The sequence below is a fragment of the Benincasa hispida genome, chromosome 1 (assembly GCF_027475165.1).
Source record: "Benincasa hispida cultivar pf3 chromosome 1, pf3_genome.v1.1, whole genome shotgun sequence".
Lineage (NCBI taxonomy): Eukaryota > Viridiplantae > Streptophyta > Magnoliopsida > Cucurbitales > Cucurbitaceae > Benincasa > Benincasa hispida.
This window is the reverse complement of record NC_143478.1, coordinates 33,847,540-33,875,273: the sequence shown is the minus strand read 5'-3', so window position 1 is coordinate 33,875,273 and position 27,734 is coordinate 33,847,540. Positions and strand designations below refer to the sequence as shown.

Sequence of the window (27,734 nt, the reverse complement as noted above, 5' to 3'; positions counted from 1 at the left end):
CTTCCTCGTCCTATATCCTGGTCGATCTACGACATTAACATTCACTTCCATGTATGTGCCATCCAATGCCCCTAGACAATTCTATTGAAATTGTTTCATCATGATAATTTGAGAAGATGCCAGCACAATTTATTTCATATGCATTAATAGAACAGTACTGGAACTTTTTTTCTACCTTAAACCATTTTCATCGTCCATTGTACATGCACTTGTAACTGGTTTGAAGGTTTTCAACAACACTGTGTGTAGTTGTATTATTGCTCTAAGAATTGCATTGAAATATCTCGAAACTATCTCGCTAAATCTCGAAAAATATGTGTGTACTACTTTATTCTTTACATCATGAGCAAGAATGTAGAGGAACATTACCATCGTCTCTTCAATACCAACACATCTACCTGGCTCCAAACATCCCGTCGTTCTAATCATGTTGTATAAAATCATAAATGCCTTTCCATCCATTCGAGTACTCTCACGACACGCCAAGTCACTCTCGTAAATGAGGTGGAAGAACGTTAATTGCTAAATGCAATGTCTAATGTTCGCTGGTTGTTATTTTATCCTTCTATTATTGGTAAGCAGTGTTGCCAAAGTGAAGAAGAATTATCTTTGAGACTCAGTAATATTTGTTATGATTTTAAACGGCTCATGAATAATCTCCATCTTACCAAGGTAATGGATGGAGTATGTAGATGTTGAAAGGATGAATTACGCTTAGAATCAGTGAACTTGGGTTTAGTTACAAAATAACAAGTCGCGACAACCTAGTACATCACTCATATTCAACTATCCCAAACCAAGTATACATTACGATCATCTAAAAAATGAAGCCTATTACAGTTGCAATAATTGTACTACATTGTACTACGCTCTGTTCACTAACTTGTTCAATGTGCGTTGTACTGAGATATCCCACAATGAGAGCTATTAGCTTAGTTGACCTATACGCGTGCTCCGTTTCATCGAATGTTTCATACGACTTGCATAATGCCCCCTTGTACCCACTGACTTGTCCGTGATATTCATGCCAGAATAGGTAGATCCCTGGGATAAGACCAATGAAAACGATATAAGATTTGTGTTTTCCCATCTACCTATATTTTCAGAACATGGGTAGTCAATATCAATAATGAACGTTAAAGTGAATGATTTTTTTGGGGAGTTAGGATGTAGAGGTTATGGTATAAGGGTCCCTTCATACAACTCTTTACTACTTATAAAAAACTAAAGTGTGCAACTAGATATTGTAATTGACACATTATAAATGTCTCTACGTAATAGTGACAAAAGTCAACTAAGTATTATAATACTTGACATATTTGGATTTGCATAAAATTTGATATTATAGTCTACAATTTTTGGGATTGTCTAAAATTTATTATAGTAGTCTACAATTTAAACGTAATTTAGAGTTAGGTTGTAATGATAGTTTCAGATCTTACTTAACCTAACCTACAATAATCCTACAACCCTCAAACACACCCTAAGTGTTTGATATCACAAATTTCATATTTTATCACTTTTTAATCACTCATGAAAATAAGTGAAAAAAGTCACAAGATCAAAGTGATCAAAGTGTGTAATGGTGAAATTAAGTTAATATGTAGAAAGTGGATGAAGAAAAAGGTAATTGCCAAAAACATACTATTAAACTATATAATTAAAAATAGACCAAAAAAGTTAAATTAAAAACAATATGAATTCTCAAAAAAAAAAAAAAAAAAAAAAAAAGGATAATTTAAAAAATAAATAAATAAAATGGAAAATGGACGATCAGTATCTCCACGCTCCTCAATAGCGCGTGAATATTACAATTGGACCCATATTCTATTGGTTGTCCGCAACTCACCTTCAGCTACTTCCAAGAAATATTTAAAGTTTTTTTTTTCTCGTTTAAAAAGATATATTATCCAATCGACATAAAAAATATACAAATATTGTTTTCTACGGACAAAAAAATGTCATTAATATCCCATTTTTTAGAATTTCAAATTGAAATATATAGCTTAATTTTTCTAAAAAATTGACCTTCATTTTAAAAAGAAAAAAATTATTAATTTATTTGTCTTCAATTTAGCGTTGACGATTATAAAATATGTAAAGTAATATAACATTGTTTATCGTAGAAGTCTGACTTTAAGAAAAAAAAATAAAATATATACGTCAAATACTATTGAAAATGTAGATTTTGGAATTTTTAACTCCCTCCCAAAATATTGTATTGTTATTTTATATATATATATATATATATTTATATATTTTCCATGGGAATCATTTTAGTTACTTTATTCAATTAAAAAAACAAAATTCACAAAAAGAAATATTAAAAAAATTAAGATGATGAGGAGCAATGGGGACTGTTGCATAATGGAAATGATATATATATATATTTTTGTTTTGTCCTTATTTGTATTGTGTTGCTGAAAACCTCATTATATCATCATCATCATAGGGGTGCCTTAAATTCAGTCATCAAATTAACTTCTCCCATTGAAATTACAAGTATAAATTCCACTCTTTTCCCACCTCCAAAACAAACCCATTCATGATTCATCCTCTCTCTCTCTACTTATTTTTGCTTGCTCTGTTTCTCTTCTAAGCATTTTGAAACACGATTTTTCTTGAAGCTGAAGAGATTTTTGTTTCATTGTGATAAGAAAAATGTTTGCGGATAATGGGGTTTTGTTTCCTCACTTTCAGAACTTCTCTCAGGTTCAACAACTCGAGGAGTTTTACAAAACCCAACAGCCATGTTCTTCTCCAACGGTATTACTTTCTTCCATTTCTCTGATTTTCATCTCTGTTTTTGCTTATTGCTCTTTCTGGGTTGATATGGTCAGCATTTGCTTTGCACTGTTTGACTTCATTTTAAGCTGCTTTTCTCAGTTTTGGGTATTGGTTATTGTTCGTTTTGAACTTTATTATGCACATTTAGTTTCTCTGCTCTGCTTTTTGTTGAAATGGGATGAAGTGAAAGAGGAAGATACAAGGTTGTGGAAGAGTTTTTAATGAAGGAGAGTTTGTGTGGAGACTGGGGTTCCATGGCAATTTTGGGTTGATTTGGTTAATTGGAAAGAAGATGAGGGAAATTTTTGGTAGATATGTGTTGTGAAGTGCTGAATGGTGTTGAATGTGAAAAGAAAGGCGATAAAGGGAATTCTTTTCCCACTTTTTCTTTTCGTCAACAAACATTTTGTAATGGCTATATGCTGTTTCTGCTTTACATGCTGGATGTGAAAAAATATATAGGTATAAATAGAAAGGAACATAATGGGCTCAAAACTCTTCTTTTTCAGTCATGGGGTTTCGTGTTCTAGTCTCATTCTTCCATTTTCTGTCTCATTCTGTTATGTAAACTACTTGCTGGGATGTTACTTTCTAACCGCACTTGCACTCCTACTGTTTGTGAAAAAGCCTCAAAGAGTAAAAGTCTCCACCTCCTGACATCCATTATTTTTCAATCAACTCTATTTGGAAGTAAAACGCTCCACAGAAAGTAAAGGAAAAAAGAAAAAGATTTAGCCTGAAAAAGATGGTCTGTATCCTCTTCTGCTAAAAGTGTAGGAAAAGAAACTATGGATGTTTTTGGACCCTTAAGAAGGCCTCTTAGAGATAATTGAGTTATTCTCACTATTTTTCTTAGTGTTAGCCTAAAAACTTATAAGTTCTGACTTCATTTTTGGTTCTTGTAGGTTTCATGTTTCCTTTTCCTTTTTGCCTGAAAGTGAACAGAAGTAGCATGGTTTAATTAGAGAACTCAAACTAATTATCTTATCTTTCCTTTCAACATAAAGCAATTACCTTATCTCAACCTTTTCCCTTCTCATTAGAACATGATTTTCTCCTCGCTACCATCTAAATCAGGCCCAACTTTGATCTTTTATACTGACTAAGCCTTCATATTCTGTTGTCTATCTGTACTATGGTCGGAATCCCGTGGTGATTTCTTGAGAGTTTTTTGGTTGCATCACCATGGCTTAAATTTATGAACATGTGTTGAATATAATGCAGATATCCAGCATCTGCGAATATGACATGGTTGGTGAAGGAGATCTCTTTGAAGCCCCACAACCACAACCATTCATTGAAGAAACTTTCATAGGTCTTGATCCTGTGATGGCAGCCATTTCAATGATATCTTGTGCTGAAGAAGTCATCTCTCCAGAAGGACTAAAAGTTGCAGACTTCCAATCGCTTCAAAATGACCAGCTGTTAAATGAGGTCTACTATGAATGTGAAAAGGATCTTTTGGAAAAAGCAGCCTTAGAAAGACCCCTGCCTGAAGATCTGAACATTGAAATTCCAGTGCTGAACCCAGAAGAAATTCAAATTCCAGAAAACAAGCCACTCCCTGATGTCTCGATCCAGAAAAGTACTAGCTTGGAGTGCTTAAGTTCGATGGATTTGATGCAAGGACCTACCATCAAACCAAGTTTTATAGATTTCCCAGACATGGACTTCAGTTCTGTTTATGGGATGAGGAGGGCATTTAGTGAAGGAGATATTAAGGTTAGACTTCTTACTTTCGCCTTATATATATATATATAAAATAATGCTTTAGATTTTGGCCACCACTGTTACTAAGTAAAAAATCACATTTGGTTTGGTGTTGGTACAGATATTGATATTTGCAAAATTGTTCATCATTTTCCTGCAAGAATTAAACATTAAATTTTTTTTAACATGAAAAGAGTAATGAACTCAAAGATTTTCCTTGGTGACGATTTTTACGAGTGCTTGCACACTTGGAGAATGAGTCAGTGGCTTAGTGGAAGGCCTAACAAGTTTATGATAGCTATGGTTGTTGGACACTGTACCAAGAGGCAATTTCTTAGCATATGATGAGAATATACTCTACTTAGAAAAACAATCTACACTAGTCCATCTCTTCTGCGTTAAACAGTGTCGGATATGGTCATAATTTTGGCTCTTGCATCTGGGAATATCATGATAATAAGCAGCCAAGCAGAATGATTTAACTTAAATTTAGTTGAGAACCTTGTAGTTAACTGTGATTTTTTGGGGGGGTAAATGTGTCTATCTCTACTTGGAAGTCCAGATCCAGGATTATATACTTCAATCGGTTATTTTCTGTTCACATATCTGGCTTAAATAGTCCATTTGTTAACTGCATAACATAAGGAAGCTTCATATACAACAATGGTTACCTTGATTCTGGCTTTCAACTTAGTAGATCTTTAATTTTTGGATTTGTTTGGCAGACACTCGGCAGTGACAAGATAGGCATGACCCATTCTCCCCTCCACCGACCTGTGTTCAGCAATTGCACCAGCGAGGAACGCCTAGAAAAGCTTTCTCGATACTGGAATAAGAAGACGAAGAGGAATTTTGGGAGAAAGATCAAGGTAAAAGAAAAGAAAGAATTATGTTTCAATTTAAAGAATGAGAAACTTTTCGATACAAATTATGAGAAACTTATCATAAACAACCCTGTGAGTGTGAGACACTCCCACTATGCCTTTATGCATGTAGTCCACATACTTTTGCACATACAGTGTCTTAACTTTGTGAATTTTTCTTCAGAAATTCATTGTATGCTCTGGTTTTCAGTATGCATGCAGGAAGGCTCTTGCAGACAGTCAACCCAGGATCCGTGGAAGGTTTGCAAAGACCGATGAATCTGAAGTTAAGGGCAGTAGCTCAATCTCAATGCTTGTTCTATGAAGAAATAAAAATAAAATGCAATATAGGAATGAAAAGCTAGCTCTGTTGGGTGGGTGGGATGGGAGAGATTAGCAGAAGCCTTGGAAATAAAGTTTGTGGAAAGTTCAGATCAGATCTTACTCAATAAAGTCCACAAACCAAAAGCCTGCAGGGTATTTTGTCATCTATGATTTGTGTTAGTATCTTCAGTAGACTAAAACAGTTGGCGAGATTTGTACATATAGTATCCGTTGAATAAAATAGGAAATAAAAGTTCTACTTTGTTTATTAATTTGTATGAGATAGGCGTGTTGCTGATAGAATAGAGTAGCCTAAATACCAACCGTTACATCTGCCTACACGTTTGTTTTAAGAAAACAGAGTTGTCTAAGGAAAACTAAATCATTCTATGTAACATATATTCTTATACTATGGTAGAGCCTACAAAGTCCTCTCCTATCACAACCCAACCGTTAGGGTTTCTAGATTTCTATAACCCAACTAACTTTAACTGTATTGTGAAACCACCCAAACTAAAAATTGGATTGGGTAGTTTTGGTTCTATTAGGAATACATCAAAATACTCTAACATATGGGGTATGTTTGGTCCAAGGAATAGGATTGGGTGGAGCAGGGTGATTGTTGGACTGAAAGAGTTCATGGGCTCACTACTAAAAAACATCAATTCCATGACTTATTAACATCTTACGTTGTTAACCCGCAACTAAATAACTTCATTACTTGTCCCAAATGCTCCCAAAGTAGTTCGGTAGACCTTTGTAGTTTTTAAATATGTCTTTTAACTAGAAGTGTTCAATATATGCAACTCCCATAAATTTGGATTAGATATAGAAATAATCTTGCTTGGAGTGCGAATGAATCTGAGGCTAACCATAAATTTATAAAAACGATGTTATATTGTCGTGGATGGGATTGGATTGACCCATCCCAACACTCTTAATGACAAGTGACTGAATTCTTGATAGGGCACTAGAGTGTCACAAATTCATTCAATCTTTCTTTGAATGACTTCTTTTCTGCATCAGTTTCCCAGAGAGAATAGAAGAATAGACACGAACAGAGCCAGCTGGTTTGCTGTGGTCTTCTTCTATAGTTTCACAGCAGAAAATGGTGTAGCTTGAAGAATTTCATAGAAGTTTTTTAGGAGTCCTTGACATTTTTTGTATATAACTTATAAGGTGCTTCTTTTTCTTTTCCTACCCTGCTGCATACTTTGTCATTCAGATGTTAAAATAGTGCAGATCTGGTTGATAACTTCTAAGGTTGATTCCTTGCTTGAACTGTGAGACAATCTATATATTTCGTACTTGTGCCCATTCTCTTTACAAAGTTAATGCGTCCATGAAGGCTTTCTTTCATGCCTTCTTCCATTTGTTCCTCTACAATACTTTTCTTGAAACTTTCTTTATTCCTTAATCGATTTCCTTGCTTTCAGATAAATACATTGTCTTGGACTCTTGATATGATTTGTTCTCTTGAACTTCCAAATTTCTGGAAAATGTAGCTCCTGATTACTATAACTATCTATCAGCTACTTCTGTTGGAAGAATATTAAAAGAATTCTCCTCTCATACTTATTGATGAAGAAAATTATGCAAGTTAGTTGTCTGAAGGGTTTTCTTTTCTTGAATGATTGTGCGCTTGTTAAGAAAATGGGAGGTAAGAGTTATTTTAACCTTCCCTTTAGCGATAACAACACTGTGTACAACTTATTCAGATTACCAACTCTAACGATCACCTCTAGTGATCATTCTAACGGCCAACTCTAACGGAGACCACAACTGACATCCAATATTGACCACGACTACCACCGGCGACCAACTCTGACGATCACCTCCAACAACTACCTTATGTGACCAACTTTTACGATCACTCTGATGACCAATTCATAATGTTTAATAGTCTTTTTTTTTAATAATAATAATTTGACATTAATATAATGTTAATGTATAACAAACCAAACAAACTTTTGTATAAAAGCACTTTTGAAAATTTAACTAAACACATGAGTGTTTTTATTTTAAACAGTTTTTATTAAAAGTGTTTAAATCAAAATGACTTTACAGAAAACAATTTTTTTCTTAGTCAATCCATATATGCCCTAATATACAAATAGAGGTAGATTTAGTATGGACCCAGGGGGGCTCGAGTCCCCCTTCAAATTGGTATATTATCAAAACCATTAGCTAACTCATTGTAAATCTGCCCATCAGCCTTTTCTAGACCCAAGTTCAAGCCCCACTCGTTATATTTTTTTCTATTAAATTATATAAAGTCCTCCGTTAACAAAATTTTTGGATCTACCACTGTATAGAAACTTGTTCATATAATACAACTATTTATACATTTAATCAAAATTTAAAGCAAGATAATGGTGTATATATGGGAAAAAGAAGTCTTTCATAAATCTGAACTAGAAAAAAAGATAATAAGTCATCTAATGAATCTTCTACAACTATTTATACATTTTAATTGAATTCATATAATACAACTATTTATACATTTAATTGAATTTATATAATACAATAACTTATTTTTGTATTGGAAGTTTCTCCTCAAAATGGTTAAAAAAAAGTTCCTCCTCAAAAATCATTTTTGATCGACTCTTCTTCATGAATTACTTTTGAATGCTTAATTTTTAATCAACTATCTAAGTTGACAATATTTTTTGTATCACCATGGTGGTGACCTATAATTGGCAACCATCACTCCTAGACATTGCTTACCGAGTTGGTGGAACCAAGCTTTTGTCTCCTACTTCGTAATGTCAACATTCGGTAATACACACATGTCATAAATGCATAAATAAGGTGACTAATTACTAATGAGGTACATGATCTATCTTACACTCATTTAAACAATATTTCGGACCAAAGTACTAATTTAAAAACATAAAAGAATATTGGAAACCGCCCTATCGTGGTGTGAGATCTTACAATAGTTCAATGACTCGTACGACTTATTGAGTCAATGTACCTGCCTAACTAGATTCTCACATTAACAAAGATGATTTTTCTTCATGAAAAATATTTAGGTGCATCTCGAGCAGTATTTATCTTTGTGCATCTTACAAATTGTTTAATCACAACCTATCATGTGGCAAATTATTCTTACTTCTTTTTAAAAATATTTTAATTATTTTTCTATGTGTGTGATGAAAGTAAGATGCATAAATATGAATGATGTATGGGATACACTTAAGTATTAACATTTTTTTCATTTCCATTTTCTATAGTTATGCCTAAGAAAGAGTGAGAGAGAGAGAGAGGGTGAGATTCAAACACAATTAAGAACAAAGGTAATAGTCATGATGGTCCATCTTTCTTCTATTTTCTTTCTTTTGGCAAAGTTATTTGGAGAGACCCATCACAAATCTCTCCCCATTTTCATGAACTCAAACAAGAAAAAATGGCCACTTGAGTTTAATCTTCTTGTTGTTTTGGAAGGGTGTGTGGATTTTCAAGAAAACAACACAAAAAGAAGTAAACTTTTTATGCTTCTAAACTAAGCTCACCAAAAGAGAAAGAAGAAGAAACCATTAAAACGGCAGTGAAGTTTTCAAGTTAAGTGAAGTGAAGTTCCATGTGATGTGTTGTTATTTTATTCTTCTTCACGTGACCCGACATTGCCATTGGAACTAATTTGTTTTGTTTCAGAAATGAAAAAAACCTGCAGCTGCAATACGACGTCGTATTCCATCGAACGCTCCCATATTTTTCATTCTCTGTCCTTTCCTTCTGCCCCTCTGCTTTGCATCTCTGTGACTGTAACTATAATATAAAGCAGTGAGTAAATGATCTTTCAAAAAGGACCAAAGAAATAAGGAAATGAACAAATTTAGCTTCTTTTTTCATTTGGGTCAACCCATTTCTTTAAAAAGGGTTTCTTTTCAATAAACAACAAAAATAATAATCCCAAATTACCATATTACCCCTCCAAGAAAATGGTGGGAAATTCTCATTTCCATCTCTTGAATCGAAAATTTCCAGTCACTCTATTGCCAAAATACCAATATCACTTGGACAAATCCAACAGAGAACCATCCATAAAACACTCACCATTTTATTTCCTGCCTCTGTCTGCTCCGGCAAGTTCTTAATTTGGAGGAAAATTCTCAAACCAATCACTTTTTCAAAATTTTGAAACTAACCCATTATTGATTCAATCCATGAAGCTTATAAAGACGAGGACATGAGAAAAATTTGGGTCATTTCATTGGTGTTTCAACATTTTTTGGTCAAGTTTTGGTTTATTTTGAGATCATATATATGAAGTTGGCAAGCACCATAAACTCTCTCTTTCTTTCTTTCTCACTCTGTATCAAAACAAAAACAAATAGAAATTGGTTTTAAAATTGTTAGAGAAATGAAGAAAAGGAAAGAAGTTGAGTGGTATTGGGCTTTTGAGTAGAACAAAGGAAATTTCTCTTGAAATCTATGAAGACAGGGGAGAGAGCCCTTTAACGCATATTGAAAAATTTGCAACAAAGACACATAAAAACGAAATCACATTGATAAGCCAAACCAACGCCGACTCCTCTTTCTATCTCTCTCTTCTCATATGGATTGTGTCTGTCACCAGCCCCCTTTGTTTTTCTCACTCGAAAGGATTATTTGAGAAACCAAAAGGAAACAGAGGATAATTTATTTAGAATTAGAATGGTATTTGGGGAGTAATTATTATTAAATATTATCCCCCCTCTCTCTCTGTCTGGCTTCTTTCTTTTCTGTGCTCTGACCCAGTTAGAGAGAGAGAGAGAGAAAGAGAGAGAGGGGAGTTTCGTCGAACAGATCCCTATTCATTTCAGGGTCTGGGAATTTCGATTGTTTCGTTTTCTTTCTTCTCTTTGTGTAAGACCCAATTTCCCTTATTTGATTTTGGTGTTTGATTTTGGTTTTTCTTCTCCCAACCTGTCGTTTTCGAGTGGTATTTCACTGTTCAATTGTTTTCCGTTGCTCTGTTCTTGGCCGAATTTGAGGAAAAGAGGGTTTTATGTGAATTTGAGGAGTTGGGGTTCTACTGTGAATGTAAACTTCGAATTGGCATTAAGGGGTTGGAGTTTTATGAAGTGAAATTCGTTTATCATCCAGACAAAATGATAATCAAACGCAATCTGAAATCCCAAATGCCGAATCTGAAACGGTGCAAACTTGGCGACTCGGTTGGTGAAGACGATGAGAGCTCGGCGGCGAGGAAGAAGAGAAAGCTAAACGGTTATTACCCACTTAATCTTCTTGGCGAGGTTGCGGCTGGAATAATCCCTTTGAAGCTTCACGACATTCTCGGCACAAACAACAAAGGGATTACAGCCTCGTGGTGTACACAGATATCTTGTTCCGCCATGGAAATGGAGTCGAAGTCGAATAGCCGGGAATCATTAGCAAGAGAAGCTACGAAAAGGCCGCCCGAGGTCCCACGACCGCCGCTTGTAAGAACTTCGAGAGGACGGGTTCAGGTACTTCCTTCTCGGTTTAACGATTCTGTTATTGAGAATTGGAAGAAAGACGGCAAGACTAGCTTGCGCGATTACAGTTTCGATGAGGAATTCAAATGTAAGAAGGAGAAATTCAGTTTCAAGACTCCTAGAATTTGTAATGGGACTGCCAAGAAAGTACAGAATTGTGATAAATTGGGTTTCAAGTTTGTCAAGTGTCCGGCATTGTGTGAAGAGGAGGAAGATGAACCGGCGGGTATGGAGTTCAAGAATTTCGACTTCAGGAAACATTCGAGTTCTCGCAGTTCATTAACCTCGGTACACGAGACTGTTGTTGAAGATGAGAAGTTCCCAGTTGATGTAATTGGTGAAGATGGAATCCCAAAGGAAACTAAACCAAAGGATGGTTTATATGGACCTGAAGACTTCTATTCAGGTGATATTGTATGGGCAAAGGCAGGGAGGAAAGAACCTTTTTGGCCTGCCATTGTCATTGATCCCATAACTCAGGCACCCGAATTAGTTTTAAGAGCTTGTGTTCCAGATGCAGCTTGCATTATGTTCTTTGGAGGGAATGAAAATCAAAGGGTATGTATGGATAACTAAGTAGAAGTTTCTTTTTTAGGGGGGAAAAGCATTTTATAGACCCTTTTGTTTCTATTTATGGAAGAATGTGGTTCGCTGTTGTGAAATTTTCAATGATCGTGAGCAGGATTATGCATGGGTGAGGCGGGGGATGATCTTTCCATTTATGGATTTTGTAGACAGGTATAGCTCTTCAATTATTGTTGGAACGTTTCATAGTGAACTCCATGCTCAGCCAAAGTTTTCATTTACTAGGTTCCAAGGACAGCCAGAATTGGATAGATGCAAATCCAACGAGTTCCAGATTGCAATAGAGGAAGCATTTTTGGCAGAACGTGGGTTCACAGAGAAATTGATTGCAGATATTAATATGGCAGCAGGAAATACGATTGCTGATGAATTTCTTTTTCGAGGGACTCAGGAAGCTACTGGTTCTAACCAGGATCCTGACTGCCATTCTCCTCCTAAACGGACTAGTTGCATTATGGTACTACTGCTATTTTATTTCCTCCATTAACTGTTTTCTTATACACACCCACAGACACATATGTGAGAGACGTTCATTGTAAAGCTGCTGAGGAAAATTAAATTAAAAATAAACCAATCTATAGGAGGTTGGCACTACCCAAAAGATGGCATCTTTGTGGACAGCAAGAGAATAAGGTATATAGAAGTAGAAGAGCTAAATTTTCAAAATTCTAGAGTGATCATTCTCTGTCCTTTTCAAGCAATTGAGTGATCTTGGGTTGGCAACCTAGTTGCTTTAGGAACTTGGAAAACTCTCTGGTCATGCTCGAATTCTTCAGATAATTTTGGAGGGACAAGCAGGCTGTGCATTCCCTTGATTAGTGAGGGAACTTTTAATTTTTAGTTTTTGCAGAATCTTAAGAAAAAACCCAATCCTTTGCTCTGATGAGGTTTGATCCTTCCTTTGGGAAGTCTGGGAAGATAGAGAATTTTCCAGGAGTGGACAAGGATTTTAGTTTTGTTTGGATAACATCATTTTGGTTTCCTCTAGTTGGAACTGTCTTGATCGGAGTTTTTGCAACTATGATTTGTCTTTTGGTTGGTGTCAATTGGAAGAATTTTTTATGAGTTTTTTGGCTTTTATAGGCGTGTAGTCCTTTTCATTCATTCAATGAAAGGTACATTCTATTGCAGGTTGAAATAAATTTGTCAAGCAATATAATATCTTTTTTGCTTATACTTTGTCTGTAATTGGTTTAAGAAATTGGACCTTCTTCTTCTTTGGTCATTGAATAATTGGGTTTGCTCCCCCATGGTTGTACTTCAACAAGGAAATTAATAATATGCAGGAAATGTATGCGAAGAAGAAAGATGGACGGCATTGTGAGGGATGTGGCCAAACACTTCCTCTAAAATTGGTGAAGAAAATGAGAGCTTCACCTCTTGGAACCCAGTTTTTATGTAAATCATGCACAAGGGTTTGTCTAATACACATTTGTTGGAAGAGTTTCTTTTGACTTTGAACTTTCTACCTACAATCTTGCCTTTAAATTCAAATTTATACCTTCGTAGTTTCTTTGTGCTAAAAGTGAATTATACTATGTCTGCAGTTAACCAATTCAAAGCATTATTGTGGCATATGCAAAAAGATTTGGAATCATTCAGATAGTGGTAGTTGGGTGCGTGAACATGCTGCAGAACTATGGATTTGACTTTTATCATTGTACTTAAAGATGATGTCAATCTAATTTATATTCCAAATTTTCTGTGTGATAGGTTCGTTGTGATGGTTGTAAAGTATGGGTGCATGCAGAGTGTGACAAAATTTCAAGCAACCTGTTCAAGGTTTGTTCGTTATGCTCTCTCACTCTCTCTCTCTGTGAGATCTTTCCACAGCTAAATAATTTTGTTTTTTCAGGATCTGGGAAGTACTGATTATTTCTGCCCTACGTGCAAAGCAAAGTTTGATTTTGAACTATCAGACTCAGAAAAATCGCGGCCGAAAATCAAGTAATTCAAGATAGCTTTTATTTTATTTTAATTTTTTAAAAATATCTTTGGTTATATTATTACTTGGTTCAACTATTGCTTTTGTGTTAATTATGTTATACTGAAATAGGTAGGTTCTGCTATTCATAATTTCTGATGATTGTTAGTTTTCCTTACAGAGGGAAGACAAGTAATGATGGAATGATTCGTGCAAATAAAGTTACTGTGCTCTGCAATGGTGTGGAAGGCATTTATTTTCCAAGCCTTCACCTGTAAGCTTATATTGATTTACTATAGTTCTCTCTCTCTCCCTCTCTCTCCCTCTCTCGTTCTGTAAGCGTACATAATGCAAGTTCACTTTTCTGTTTCTTTGCAGAGTTGTGTGCAAGTGTGGTTCTTGTGGTACAGAAAAACAAGCACTTAGTGAGTGGGAACGGCATACTGGATCTAAGTCAAGGAATTGGAAGACCAGTGTGAGGGTTAAAGGTTCCATGCTATCCCTAGAACAATGGGTAAGTGTGACTCTTCGTTTCACTCATGCATGTTGCTTATGGCCTCTCCTATGACTTTCAGGGGACCATAATAGATTCGTAACAGTACAATAAGTAGTACTTGATTGTTCTACTCATACAGGTTTTAGCTTTCTGAACTATTCAATGAATACTTGTATAGAAATTTCACTGATACTATGAATTTGGTCAGATATGTTGGAATGAATTTCATTCTATCCTAGTTTAGTTTTATTTCCCAGTAGCTGCATTGTGCTTGCATCTTTACTTCCGAATCTCATTTTGGGAGGTACCAAGTCCTCCTCTTGGTTTCTGGTCTTCAAAATGAATAACCTTATTTCATAGATAAAAACGAATATTATATTACTTGACCCTGCAGATGCTGCAAGTAGCTGAGTACCATGCAAGTGTCGTTTCTGTCAAGCACCCTAAACGGCCTTCCATGAAAGAACGGAGGCAAAAGTTGCTCGCGTTTCTGCAGGGTATACCTGAATTTTCATTTGCTCCTCTTTTTGAGAGAGATGTAATATTCTTTGTCGAGGAAAATAGTGTGTTTAGTGCTACAGTAGCCTACCAAGTGTTGATAACCCAAATTAACTTCACCGTTCTTGCTGTCTCAGAGAAATATGAACCTGTTTATGCAAAGTGGACAACAGAGAGATGTGCTGTTTGTAGATGGGTTGAAGATTGGGACTACAATAAGATTATTATCTGCAACAGGTATTGTAAAAACTGACTATTTTTCTTATAAACTGTATTCAAATGCAATATTAGGTTAAAAAAACCCATACTTTCTATATTACAACTTTGTGATTATGGAAAATTGGGAGGTTGATATTAAATAAATTTTAAATATTTGGTCTAGCCCTTAAGAGACTATGTTTTCATCTTAACGGCTCCACCTCCCTTGGCACTAAGTGTCTGCCTACTGAAATCTCTGTAGCATATTCCTTTTCACTATAGAAATTGCATGTTTATTCGGACTTCTGAAATAACTTGTTTTCTTAGATCTCTTTGTTCAAAACAAATCTGTTTCTGTAAATATATTATCACTGACGTTTTTGTGGGAACTAATGTATCAGATGTCAGATAGCAGTTCATCAAGAATGCTATGGAGCTAGAAATGTTCGGGATTTAACATCTTGGGTCTGTAAAGTTTGTGAAACTCCTGATGTTAAGCGGGAATGTTGCCTCTGTCCAGTAAAAGGTTTTGTTTTCTTCATTTTGTGGATCAAACTAGTTTTCAATTTGATGTTGTTATTATTTTCTTTACATTTGAGCATCGGACTAGAACAAGCTCTCTTTATAATATAGTTCTTCTCTTATGATCTCTTTCAAGTCTCCCAAAATCTTGTATCCTGACCGATCATTTGGCTAATTAGTTTTGTGATTATCTGGCTATCACTTGGAATAGATCTTTTAAGTTATAACTGCCTGCACAAATCATACATTTTGATTTCAATGTTGAATCATAACCGATATCTTTGCCCTCCTGCTGATAATTTTTATACCATAGGTGGTGCCTTGAAGCCCACCGATGTTGACACACTATGGGTCCATGTTACCTGTGCTTGGTTCAGACCCGAAGTCTCTTTCGCCAGTGATGAGAAAATGGAGCCTGCTCTTGGTATCTTGAGCATTCCGTCAAATTCTTTTGTAAAGGTTTGATGTCTATAATTTTCAATTGTGCTTTCTTTTCTTTTTCCTTTAATTTTCCTAATCACTAAATACTTGTCTTCATGAATTCCAGATTTGTGTAATCTGTAAACAAATTCACGGTTCATGCATGCAATGCTGCAAGTGCTCTACTTACTACCATGCTATGTGTGCATCAAGAGCAGGCTATTGCATGGAGGTACTCTTAATTGTGCTGGCACTTATTGTTTTTCTTAAACATGTAATTTGATGGTACAATACCCTTAAACCTTCCTATGTCTGAGGTTCAGTGCTGATGATTACCTACCTGCATACTCTCTCCTATTTCTGAATTTGTGCTGTGGTTGGTAGTTGAAGTTATAAATTGTCTCCATTTTTTATCATAGAGTTATTTCTAAGTGCACTAGCCTCTTACTGGAAATTTATTTGCATTTTCCAAGTTTTATACCGTTGGTTGATCAAAAAGCATCATCTCCTTTCGTTCTATAGATTTTTTTCCCTTTTGAATATTTGAATGCATCTTCTCTTGCTGTTCTTTCGTGTCGAAATTTTATGTATGAAGTTGTTAATACTCTGACTTGCAGCTTTACAAACCATTTTGGTTATTTTTTTTAAGTTTCAAGTTTTTGTAAAATTGGATGAATATTTGAAACAAATCCTGATAGATATCATTTGAAACAATAGTTTGTGCTGTATCCCCCCGAATCCATAACTCATTATTATGAGCATTTTCACGTGTAATGTTTTAGCAAGCTAGATGTCCAATACAATTAATTGTTTGTGTTTTCCCAGTTGCACTGCCTGGAGAAGAATGGTAGACAAATTACCAAAATGGTATCTTATTGTGCTTATCATAGGTATTGCTTTCTGATTTGGAATTGTAGGAAAAATCTCATGTTGTTTCTACATGAATGTTGGTTTCTGATCACATTTTATGTAATTTTTCATCATTTCACCTTGGTTTAGGGCTCCCAATCCAGATACTGTTCTTATCATACAAACTCCTCTTGGGGTATTTTCTACGAAAAGCCTTCTTCAGAATAAGAAGAGAGCTGGTTCAAGGTTAATTTCATCTAACAGAAAGGAAATAGAAGAAGTATCTGAAGCTTCTGAACTTGAGCCATTTTCTGCTGCAAGGTGTCAGGTTTATAAAAGATCAACTAGCGTGAAGAAGGTAGTCCATGTTCTGCATATCAAATTTACTGTTGGATTGCTTAAAATTTTCATTTCTACAAATTTTGATATCTTAGGTAGGTGGCTATCAAAATTTGAACTCATGATTTTGAAGATATTTAAATTTGTTGTCCTTTGGCCCTTATGCCAACTTTTAGTGGTTGTACTAATTAAAAAAGCACTTAGTCATCTGGAGGATATACGGAGACTGAAATCATAAACGAAGTGAAAAAATTGTAAAGATGGTTTCAATTAAAATAATTATAAAGGTGAAAATTTTGAGCAAATTGAAAGTGGTGTGCTTTGGATTGATAAATTTCAGATCTTCGATTGCCAAGTTCATTTCTCTTTTATTTTGTGTACTTATAGTTTCTTATAGTGACATTCTCTTAGTTATTTATATGACACAGCACTCATTGCCTTATGCATCTTTCTACTACTTTTCTTGTTGCTAGAGGACGGTTGAGGAAGCGGTTATTCACAAAGTGATGGGGCCATGCCATCATCCTTCACAAGAATTACGAAGTCTTAATACATTCAGCGTAAAGTTTATCCTTGTTTTAAGTATATACTGAAGTTCTTTGATCCCCTTCCACTTAGAACAAGTTGATATTTACTTCTTTTGTTGCGTTACAGTTACCAATGGTAGAGGAACCAAAGATCTTTTCCTCATTTCGGGATCGATTGCACCATTTACAGGTAATTCCTTCTCATTTTCTACGAATGAAAGTTTACTTGTTTGATATATCCAACTTTCTTCTCATATGCGGTGTGTGATTCCAGAGAACAGAGAACGATCGGGTATGCTTTGGTAGATCTGGTATACATGGATGGGGGCTTTTTGCACGTAGAAACATTCAAGAAGGAGAAATGGTATGGAGCCATATAAATTAGATGTTCTAGTGAAGCTGAGTTGATATTAAGCTCATGTATTGATTTGTGAATTTTCCTCTGGTTAGGATGTGTTCAATTGCACTTCATGATGAGTCATTGCTTGTCATCAACTACTAAACATTATTCATTATGAGATGTATTGCCATGCTCAATTAGGTCATATTGGGAGAAAGCATGTAAAATTTTATAGATAGATGAATGATATTTCTTTGCAAGCTTGAAAACTTTTTGCATACCAGTAGTTGGTGTGATTAGCTGCATCTTTAAATTGGTTCTTTTTTATCTCTACATAATGATTGTCAATATGAGCATTACTCAACAAGTTAAGGCATATGCCCACGACCGAGAAGCCATAGATAGCCATAGATGTGAATCCCCCACCCCACTTGTCGAATGCCTCTTAACATGATGATAGCAATCATGTTCACTACATGGTTGGACTGATGTTGAACCCCCTTTTTTGTGCAGGTTCTTGAATATCGCGGTGAACAAGTTAGGCGTACTGTTGCTGATCTAAGGGAGGCGCGGTACAGATTGGCAGGCAAAGACTGTTATGTATGTTGATTCTTCCTTCATTTATCAATTTCAAATTTTCACTTGATGATTTGTGCTATTTGAAATTTGTCCTTAAAGACAATGTTATGAGTAGATGACAACCACAACTACCACCATGAGAAAAAATGAGATCACTATCAACTATTATTCCCACTTGTAGGATGCATTTGGTTCACAAGGTTAATTTGTATAGTTTAGGGGAACCTACCTTTCAAACTACTGTCTTACCAATTAAATATAGAATACACAAACCCAAGTTTCTATCATATAATCTAAAGCTTCACAATCGTAGGCTAAACAAAATCTTGATCCAGACATCCTTAAGTATATACATCGTTTTGATGAGAGTATATCAACTTATACTGTTGTTGACTCGTGATATTTCTGGCAGCTTTTTAAGATCAGTGAAGAAGTAGTTGTCGATGCCACCGACAAAGGAAATATAGCACGCTTGATCAACCATTCAGTAAGTTGTTTCAGCCTAGCTTAATTAACTTTTGCTAATTGTGGCTAATGCTTGAATTTAGAGGACTGATGTTTTGTTTACCGTAAACGTCTGTCTCAATTTCTCCATGCAGTGTATGCCAAACTGCTATGCAAGGATCATGAGTGTGGGCGACGACGAAAGTCGGATTGTACTCATTGCCAAGGCTAATGTCCCTGCTGGCGAAGAGCTAACGTCTCTCTCTCTTTCTCTCGTACACATACACACACTCACACATGCACATGCTCGCTCATGGATGGATTCTGATTGATTTCTAAATCAAAGAGTGTTGTTTGGATTTGACAGGTATGATTATTTGTTCGATCCGGACGAACCCGATGAGTTCAAAGTCCCGTGTTTATGTAAAGCTCCAAACTGTCGGAAGTTCATGAATTAGGACAATAGGATACCTTAACACACATCACAGTCATTGTTTTCCCTCAAAGATGCTAACCCATTCTCCTCATCTGTGGGATCTCTCACCTTATACTGAATTTGCATTGCTTGCAGCCAACAGGAAAAAGGAAAGTTCTTCAGTTTTTTTTTTTTTTTCTTTTTCTTTTTTCTACACCCCCTTTCCCTTTTCTATTTTATTTTATTTCAAAAACCTTAAACCTTAATAAAGGCTAGGCTACATATTGATTAGCTGGGGTTCTGGTTTAGGGCATTGATGTAAATTTTTTTGACTCATTATCCATCTTAATAGTTAGTTGAATGTTTGACCCAGGGTGTTCTACTGTCTTGTTGCCACAAATGTCTTATTTGGTTTCTACTTATAGTTATCTCAATAATTGCTGCCCTTAATTGTTAGTGATACATATTCTGTGTTAAACATGTGCCAATCCCATTTTTGGAATAGTAATTGGTGTTTAACCACTAAACTATTTATTGTGTTTCTAGTATAATTGTGATCTAGACTCTAAATATAAATGATTTTTTTTCTATTAGAGCATATTGGTTAAATTTAAACTTGTTAAGTATTTTAGGTTAAATTGTAAGTTTGTTCACTATGATTTGGAGAAAGTTAAGGGTCTTTTGGTAGGCAACTTGAAAACAGAAATGTGAAAACAAGGGATTCAATAAAAATAAAGTTGTATTTCATGTTTTCAAATATGTGTTTGGTAGCAAATTCAGAAATTAAATTCTAATCTAAACAAATCTTTCAATATGATTGAAAATACATTTAGTTACTTATTAAATACTAGGTTGAAATAAGCCACTACTAATTGATTTTTTAACTTGTTTTATGTTAAAATTTTTGTATAATCATTGTTTTGTAATATCATATAATATATGTAATATATTATATATTTTAAGTTTAACAAAAATGATTGAGTCTATAACATGAAATAGTATAATTGTTATTGTTTTTATCATTTTTAATATATTTTTGTATTTTAAAATTTTGAATTCAAAATTTGGATACACTGAAAACATAAAAAAATTGTTTTTCAGAATTTGAGTTGAAATCATGAAACAATATCTGAGTTGACTATCAAACAGACCTAGAATTTATAAATTTAGTCTCTATGATGTGATAAAACTTCATAAATAGTACGTATGGTATAAAAATTTTATAAATAGTTCCACTAAAGGAATTATTTATAAACTTCTATTTATAAAACTTTTATCAAACATAGGGATCAAATTTTAATTATAAACTAATAAAGACTAAATTTTAATTTTATGAACAAATTTGCAATTTTTTGTTTATCATTGTACTTTTAATTTTATCCCTTTTAAAATTCCCTTCATTTAATATTTTCGTCCTTGAGCTTCTATTCTTTGTTAATGGTTTCATCCTTTAGCTTCTATTTTTTATCGTACTTTAAAATGTTGTTATCGAATTCAAATTTAGATCTCTCCAGTAGAATTTTTTTTCTTCATTATTTAATGATAAATTGTCGTCATTGCACGGATAGAAACCATGTTCGCTAAAATTTAACATTAATATCTATTTCTTCTTACAATATAATATAAATGGACAGAAATAGTATGACAATTGTTAGAGCAGAAATTTCGGAACAATCACGGATCACCACGTTATTTATTAAATTAATGACGAAATTCCAAAATCATCAAATTTATGACCAATTAAGAGTTGACATATGTCCCAAATTGAGGTTGAAGACAAATTTTGTGTTTTCGTCACAGGCGTTGGATTAAGTAAAATTAATTTCACCCAATTTGATGTTATAATTTGGGTTTTGGTCTAGTTACACCAAAAAATGGGCTTAATTTGAGCCTTAGTGCCAAAGTATGCCTAAATTCAATTAATTGGGCCCTAAGCCCAAACCCATGGGCCAACCTGGCCCAAGCCCATTAGAGAGTCGATAAATAGAGGAACTCTTCTCATTTCAGGGGGGTAGCAATTCTACATTCAGAGAGTACAGAGAGAATTCACTGACAAGTAGAAAACTCTTGAGACTCCTGAAGCTCCTTGAAGACACAAGATCCTTAAAGACACAAAGACTTTTTCAAGACTTCTACTTCAAAAACGTTCAGTGATTTTCTTATTCAAGTCAAGCACATTCATTCAACTGAGAAGAATCAGAAGATCAAGTACTAGAGATTGAACCACATCGCATCAAATCAACATCAACACCAACACCAACCCAAGTTCGACTCCACGAAACAAGTTTTTCTGGAAACCTCGTGTGAACAAATTGGCATGTCCAATGGGACCTCTCTACCTCTCATCTCTCTCACAACATCTGAGCAACCCAATGGCATCTAGGAAAGCCGCATCTAAAGCATCCTTCGCAAGCGACTCCTACATGAGACCTATCACCCACAGCCATTCAAAGGAAGTTATGCAAGAGAAGCAAAGTTCTGTCGTCGTGCATGACATCCTAAGGTGGATGAAAAAGTCCCCTAAAGGCGGGATTGTCATCAAGGAAAATCTCTTGTTTGACAGCTCTACTTCTGCCCCCAATAAGTCGAAAAGAGAATCACGCCCAGAGAAGATTTCTGTCATGTTGGCAGATGTAACAACCGAGGCAGCCATGACGGAAATAGAAAGGAAGATAAATTTCCTAATGAAAGCCATGAAGGAGCAAGATCATGAGATTGCCGCCCTGAGGGAGAAGATGCAGTCTGAAAGGCTGCTGAATCAAGCTAGGCACTTGCCATCAAAGCAACTTACAAAGGGAAAACTGTGTTGCAAGAAAATTAATTGCAACAGTCAACTACAGGACATGATCATGACCTCGATAACAGCTTAGTATGGAGGTCCGGCTCAGACCTCTTTCATGTATTCCAAGTTGTACTCCAAGATAATCGACAACTTAAGAATATCGGCTAGGTATCAACCTCCAAAGTTCTAGCAATTCAACGGCAAGGTTGACCCCAAACAGCATATTGTCCACTTCGTGGAAACGTGCGAGAACGCAGGAACCAGAGGAGATCTACTGGTCAAGCAGTTTGTCAGAACCCTCAAAGGAAACACTTTTGACTGTTACACGGACCTAGAGCCTGAGGTGATCGACAGCTGGGAGCAACTTGAAAAGAATTCTTGAATCGCTTCTATAGCACTAGATGCACCGCCAGCATGATGGAGCTGACAAACACTAAGCAACAAAAAGGGGAGTCGGTCAAACTACATCAACCGATGGAGGACTCTTGAGTCTGGACTGCAAAGACTAACTCACCGAATTATCTGCTGTGGAAATGTGTACTCAAGGTATGCACTGGGGACTCCTCTGTATTCTGCAGGGAATAAAGCCCCGTACCTTGTTGAGATTGGTGTCCTAATTCTCACGGAATCTCGTAGTTTGTAATATATACAATTTGTTATGAATAAAATAAGAGTTATTTTATTTGGCATTTACTCATATCCAATAAACAAAGCTCCATGGTTATTGTATGTAAACTTAAGTATGTATATGAGATATACAAGTGGATCATGCCTTAAGTGATAACCTAAATAGGTCTGTAATATAAGGATTAAGGTGGGATACCTGATCCTAGTGACACTATGGATACGGTCCACTTTGTAGAGATTTGTAAGTGATGTGAACTACTACAGATGGTAAATCTTCACCATTCATGTAGAAACATGTGAGCAGAGGTGTTCTATACAAAGAGTTTGTATAAGACCGGGCCACGAGATGACTAGTCTCTATATATAACGTTGTTGATACTGGAGACTTACATCTCACCTAAACGACCATAGGTGACATGACCTCAATCCTGAATGTTTTGAGAACTTCTGCCTTTGAGGGTGGTCCTTTGATTAGTATGAGTGAGAGTGGCCAGATTGCCAACTCAACATGCCTACCTTTTTAAGGACTTTTCTGATTTGGGAACTAGGAACTCAGTTACACAAGATGGAATTCAATCCTTCCCCGAAGTAGGGGTAAGTAGATAAATTGCCCCATTAAGGGCTGATTCCGGGTCTTGAACATAGTGACCACAGCTTCTCTTTGGAAAAGAGAACTCAGTTATAGTAGGACTATGACTTATGTTCAATAGAGGGATCAGTGGTACTTAAGAAGTTAGATGTAACTACAGGGGCATAACGGTTATTGGCCCAACTGTACTTACGAGCGATCTGTGAAGGGTTATCCATTGTTGATTGGCTGATATGGACACATAATATATCTGCGGTAAGGAGAGTTCAGCTATCGGTCTTTAGTGAAGTGCCTGTCAGTTAACGGATGATGGATCCCGTGACAAAAGAGTTTAGTCAGTTATTCACGTACCATTGGAGCTTTGAGCTACAGGTCCATAAGATCCCCTTGGTAGCTCAATGGATTCAAGTTGAGAATCAGTTCTTGGTGTTGATTTGAAATGTTCAAATTGACAAAAGGTCATTCGATTATATATGATATGATCGATGTGATGTATGAAATACATCAAGTGGAGGATTAATGTAAATGAGATTTATATTAAGTACCATGAAATAGAAAAAGAACCATGGTTTATATGTTTCATGAGATGAAATATTAAAACTATAGATTATAAATATAGTATGGTAAGTTGGTTATCATATATATTTATAATAATATTAATTATTGGATAATTATATCTTTTTCTCTAATAACCAATTGAGTTGGAGGTTATTGGTAGTTTCATGGTAACCATGAGATAAAAGGAAAAATGTTTTCCTAAATTTAGTAGTTGTTGAAAAGAGATTTTCTATTCTTGGAATTACTCACGGTTGGCTGTCAAGTGAATGAGATTCACTAAATGATAACTGAAGAGAGACCAAATGATCGCGGAGTGACACTACACGATAATTCACTCAGCTGGCTAATAGCTAAACGATTGCAAAGCTTTTGCTAAACAATCGCATAGCTTTTGTTAAACGATTGGGCATCGTCTATACGATAGACCTTGTCATCTCCCACTTGATCAATCATTTACATGATTGTTCTTTCTCCGGTCTCGTCCTCTAACCAAGTCCACACAGAGCCCACACTTTTAGGTTCTCGCACCAAGAATACCAAGGTAGCCATTGTGGTGGTGTCATACTCAACTCGACATAGTTCGAGGTTTTTGGAGGTCGTTCGCTGTGTTCGTGGTCTTGGAGATCGTTGTGATCATGCTGTGGTGTGGTCGAAGTATTCGAGCATTCATGATTGTTGTTTTGCTGATTGTTTGAGCGTTTGTGATCAAGGGTGTTTGAAGATGAGTCTTCAAAGGTATGTAATTTACTTGATCTTATAGAAAAACATGGTATAATTTCGTTGTATGCATGACCGGTTAGTTTCCGTTTCTTGATTGTAATTGTGTATGTTCAAATACGAATGAAATTTTAGAACGATCATTCTGTTGCTCATGAAAATCCTCATATCCAATTTCCTTCATACCTTTGAAAAATTAGTGATTCACGCCCACGACATGGAGTTGAGCATCACCAATAGGAGGACGAAGGATTTACTGATCCCTGAGATGAAGAAAGATAAGAATGAGATAAAGGACATTGAGAAGATTGTGAAGACCGCCATGGAGAAATCAATGGTCATCAATACGACCCCACTGAAGTTTTCCACAAAAGGGGAAAAAAAGACGAAAAAGAAAGAGGAGGAAGGCGAAAGACGTCGCCTAACCTTGAAGGAGAGGCAGGAAAAAGTCTACCCATTCCCTGACTCTGATATGGCGGATATGCTTGAGCAACTACTGGAAAGGCAACTCATCTAGTTACCAGAGTGTAAATGGCCAGAACAGGCAGAGAAGGTAAATGACCCCAACTACTGCAAGTACCATAGGGTCGTTAGCCACCCAGTTGAAAAATGCTTTGTGCTAAAGGAGTTGATCCTAAGATTGGCTCGTGAAAGGAAGATTAAGCTAGACTTGGATGAGGTTGCTCAAACAAATCATGCCTCAGTGGAAGTAACTCTAAGCACACTGACATCGGTCGTATGTTATAAGGAAATGGAAAGTTTGGTCCAAATTTAGGACCTTCAAACTTGTGATTGTACGGTTCCAACAGAAGATCCAAGTCATAGATCTACAAAACAAAGGAGAATGCATTGATAGTGACGAAGACGAAGGTTGGATCCTCGTGACACGCCGAAAGAAGAAAAAGTTGAGCCCTACCAAAAAAGAGTCATGCTCATATCGAAGTTATAGAAGATGGAGCAAGACCCAGAAGAGGACGAGAAGAAAGAAGGCTCAAAAGCCCAAGACTGTTGAGAAGGGAGATAAGAACGTTCCTCGTCTCAAGCGAGAGGTGACATTGGCAGATTTCCTCCCAGAGAACTTCTGCGATTGGAGTTCAGGAGAAACATCAGAGATTACTACATGTCATGTTGTCAGCACCATAGAAGAAGATACCATCCTAAGCATATTAAAATCGACAGAAGAATCAATGAGCGTATCGCCATTCAGCATAGATGACCTGTTCTCACTCCCGTAAGAAGCTAAGACGACCTTCATTGAGGCGTTGTTAGATTCCAATGTATCTGGTGCACCGACCTCCACAACACGTGTGTATGCCTCGTGTTGTACGTCCATAGGCTTCTCAGACGAATATCTGCTGCTAGGATCCAAGTTACACAATAAGCATTTGATGTCTCATTCGGGAACAAAAAATCGGTCGGATTCTCATCGATAATGGATCCACTATCAATATAATATCTAAAGCAACTATGAAAAAGTTAGGCATCCTCATGGAAGAGTTTTCGAACAATAATTGGTGATTCAGGGGTTCAATCAAGGCAGCCAAAGGGTAATAGGCATGATATGCTTAGAGCTTTTCCTCGGCAACCTGAAGGCTAATGCATTGTTTCACGTTATAAACTCAAAAACCACCTATGGGTTGCTACTGAGGCACCTTTAGATTCATGGGAATGGTATGATTACATCCACGTTGCATCAATGTTTCAAGTTTTACTATGATGGGATTAAGAAGGTTGAAGCAGACTCTAATCCATTTTTAGAGGTCGAATCTCACTTCACGGATGCGAAATTTTACTTGAAGAATGAGAATTCCGGTGAAGTAATGCCAGCAGAGACCTTGTTAGAAAAGAAAGCAGGTAGATCTTGATCAAGGTCACCAGTTGGTACAAGGAATGAAACAGGTAACAAAGCGTAGGCCTCCAGCTCAAAAGGGAGTGGGACCTCCGCCGCGTTGGAGAGACACCAATGGTGAGGGATGAAAAGGCCTTAGGACCTCCAATTCTGTGCTATGTCCCTTTGTCGAGACGGAAGAAGGGGGAGTCACCTTTTACGGAATGCTCAAAAGGTTTGCAGGTCAGCGATATAGAAATCCTAAAGAAGAGTTTCATCACACCTCTTACACCGATAACGAAGCAGGAAGTCTACAAGTTGGAGGCAGAAATGACGAAGTTAAATCTGCCCAAGAAGCGAACTAAAGACGGATTCGATCCTAAGGCTTATAAGTTGTTGGTGAAGGCAGGTTATGACTTCACAACTCACATGAGTTCAAGAGCTTGAATATTTATGAGCAACCTAGACTCTTGTCGACCCAAAAGAAGCTTTTGCAAAAGGGGCACGCTATACCTACCTCGAGGACGAGACTCGAATATAAATCATCGGAGTCAGTTTGCATAGCCAGAAAGGCGAAGGAAAAGGTGGCCAACAGCAATCATATCACTGCAGAAGAAGTCGATGATGCAAGGGAAAAGAAGGGCAAAGATAAAAGTGAAGGAACTCTTATACAAGAGTACCTATGAGCGGAAGCGGATGTTTCCAATTCATTGTGACAGAATTTCCACATATACATTCGAACATACAGATATGCATTGATAACACTAAATTATTGGCATGTTTAAAAGATAAAAAAACAAAAGACCTGGAGAACATCACAAAACTCGGTTTCACCGTGAATGAACTCCTCTCGCTCTTTCTAGTCCAGCAAGTAATCGCCTAGCAACACCATGGTCGTCTACACGAACAGCTTCGCACGAACAACAAGCAATGGAGACGACACCACCACTCGGAGCCCTCAATATTCTCGGAGTAAGAATCCAAAGGGCGGGCTTTGATAGAATTGGTAGAGGAGAGGAGGAAAGACTATCGTGTACTAAGATCAAGCAAGTGGGAGAAATGAAAAGACTATCATATAGTCGAGTGCTTGATCGTTTAGTGCAGGATACACAATCGTATAGTAAAAGCTAAGCGATCGTCTATACGATCGTTTAGTTACGCTCAGGTGCTAAGTGATCGTCTATGAAAAGGTAAGCGGTCGTTTAGATGAAGGGCATGTGGGTGTGAGATCGTTTAGTGAGCGGGCGCTATCGTATAGGCTCTCAAACACTAAGCAATAGAAGGCTTTTCACCCCGTTTAGGATTATGCGCCTCCTTTGTAAAATGAAAACCACTTTCATTTTATTTT

General features: G+C 36.2%; 2 protein-coding genes and 1 long non-coding RNA gene across 4 annotated transcripts; 2 read left to right on the top strand and 1 right to left on the bottom strand.

The window, feature by feature from the left end:
* Positions 1-700: 700 nt before the first annotated feature.
* Positions 701-5,288, bottom strand: LOC150038397 (uncharacterized). Its single transcript, XR_016527784.1, has 2 exons — positions 5,169-5,288; positions 701-1,044 (listed from the first exon to the last, which is right to left on the bottom strand). It is a non-coding gene; the product is annotated as an uncharacterized LOC150038397 (long non-coding RNA).
* On the top strand, positions 2,438-5,965 carry LOC120092834 (CCT motif family protein). Its single transcript, XM_039051062.2, has 4 exons — positions 2,438-2,766; positions 4,012-4,509; positions 5,223-5,366; positions 5,572-5,965. The coding sequence occupies exons 1-4, from the start codon at positions 2,662-2,664 to the stop codon at positions 5,683-5,685; spliced, it is 861 nt and encodes a 286-aa protein (XP_038906990.1). The 5' UTR covers positions 2,438-2,661; the 3' UTR covers positions 5,686-5,965.
* Positions 5,966-9,994: 4,029 nt separating this feature from the next.
* Positions 9,995-19,657, top strand: SDG29 (SET domain group 29). 2 transcript variants are annotated; one of them, XM_039041045.2, is made up of 23 exons: positions 9,995-11,707; positions 11,832-11,887; positions 11,960-12,191; positions 13,021-13,149; positions 13,282-13,350; positions 13,448-13,516; positions 13,590-13,681; positions 13,840-13,932; positions 14,037-14,172; positions 14,549-14,651; positions 14,790-14,889; positions 15,252-15,376; positions 15,686-15,831; positions 15,920-16,024; positions 16,618-16,682; positions 16,792-16,999; positions 17,454-17,540; positions 17,635-17,697; positions 17,782-17,871; positions 18,361-18,447; positions 18,839-18,913; positions 19,026-19,126; positions 19,238-19,657. In XM_039041045.2, exons 1-23 carry the CDS (start codon positions 10,781-10,783, stop codon positions 19,326-19,328), a joined length of 3,249 nt encoding a protein of 1,082 aa, XP_038896973.1. In that variant the 5' UTR covers positions 9,995-10,780; the 3' UTR covers positions 19,329-19,657. The 2 variants fall into 2 exon arrangements, with proteins under 2 accessions (XP_038896973.1, XP_090167633.1); XM_090311507.1 differs by lacking the exon at positions 13,021-13,149 and having other exon boundaries at positions 10,352-11,707.
* Positions 19,658-27,734: the final 8,077 nt, after the last annotated feature.

Bases quoted from the DNA above. Each gene is read 5' to 3' on its own strand.
- LOC120092834 (XM_039051062.2), top strand. From the start codon at position 2,662: ATGTTTGCGGATAATGGGGTTTTGTTTCCTCACTTTCAGAACTTCTCT. The intron at 4,510-5,222 runs GTTAGACTTCTT...TTTGTTTGGCAG, and splicing joins TTAGTGAAGGAGATATTAAG to ACACTCGGCAGTGACAAGAT. The intron at 5,367-5,571 runs GTAAAAGAAAAG...TCTGGTTTTCAG, and splicing joins ATTTTGGGAGAAAGATCAAG to TATGCATGCAGGAAGGCTCT.
- SDG29 (XM_039041045.2), top strand. From the start codon at position 10,781: ATGATAATCAAACGCAATCTGAAATCCCAAATGCCGAATCTGAAACGG. The intron at 17,698-17,781 runs GTAATTCCTTCT...GTGTGATTCCAG, and splicing joins ATCGATTGCACCATTTACAG to AGAACAGAGAACGATCGGGT. The intron at 17,872-18,360 runs GTATGGAGCCAT...TTTTTTGTGCAG, and splicing joins ACATTCAAGAAGGAGAAATG to GTTCTTGAATATCGCGGTGA.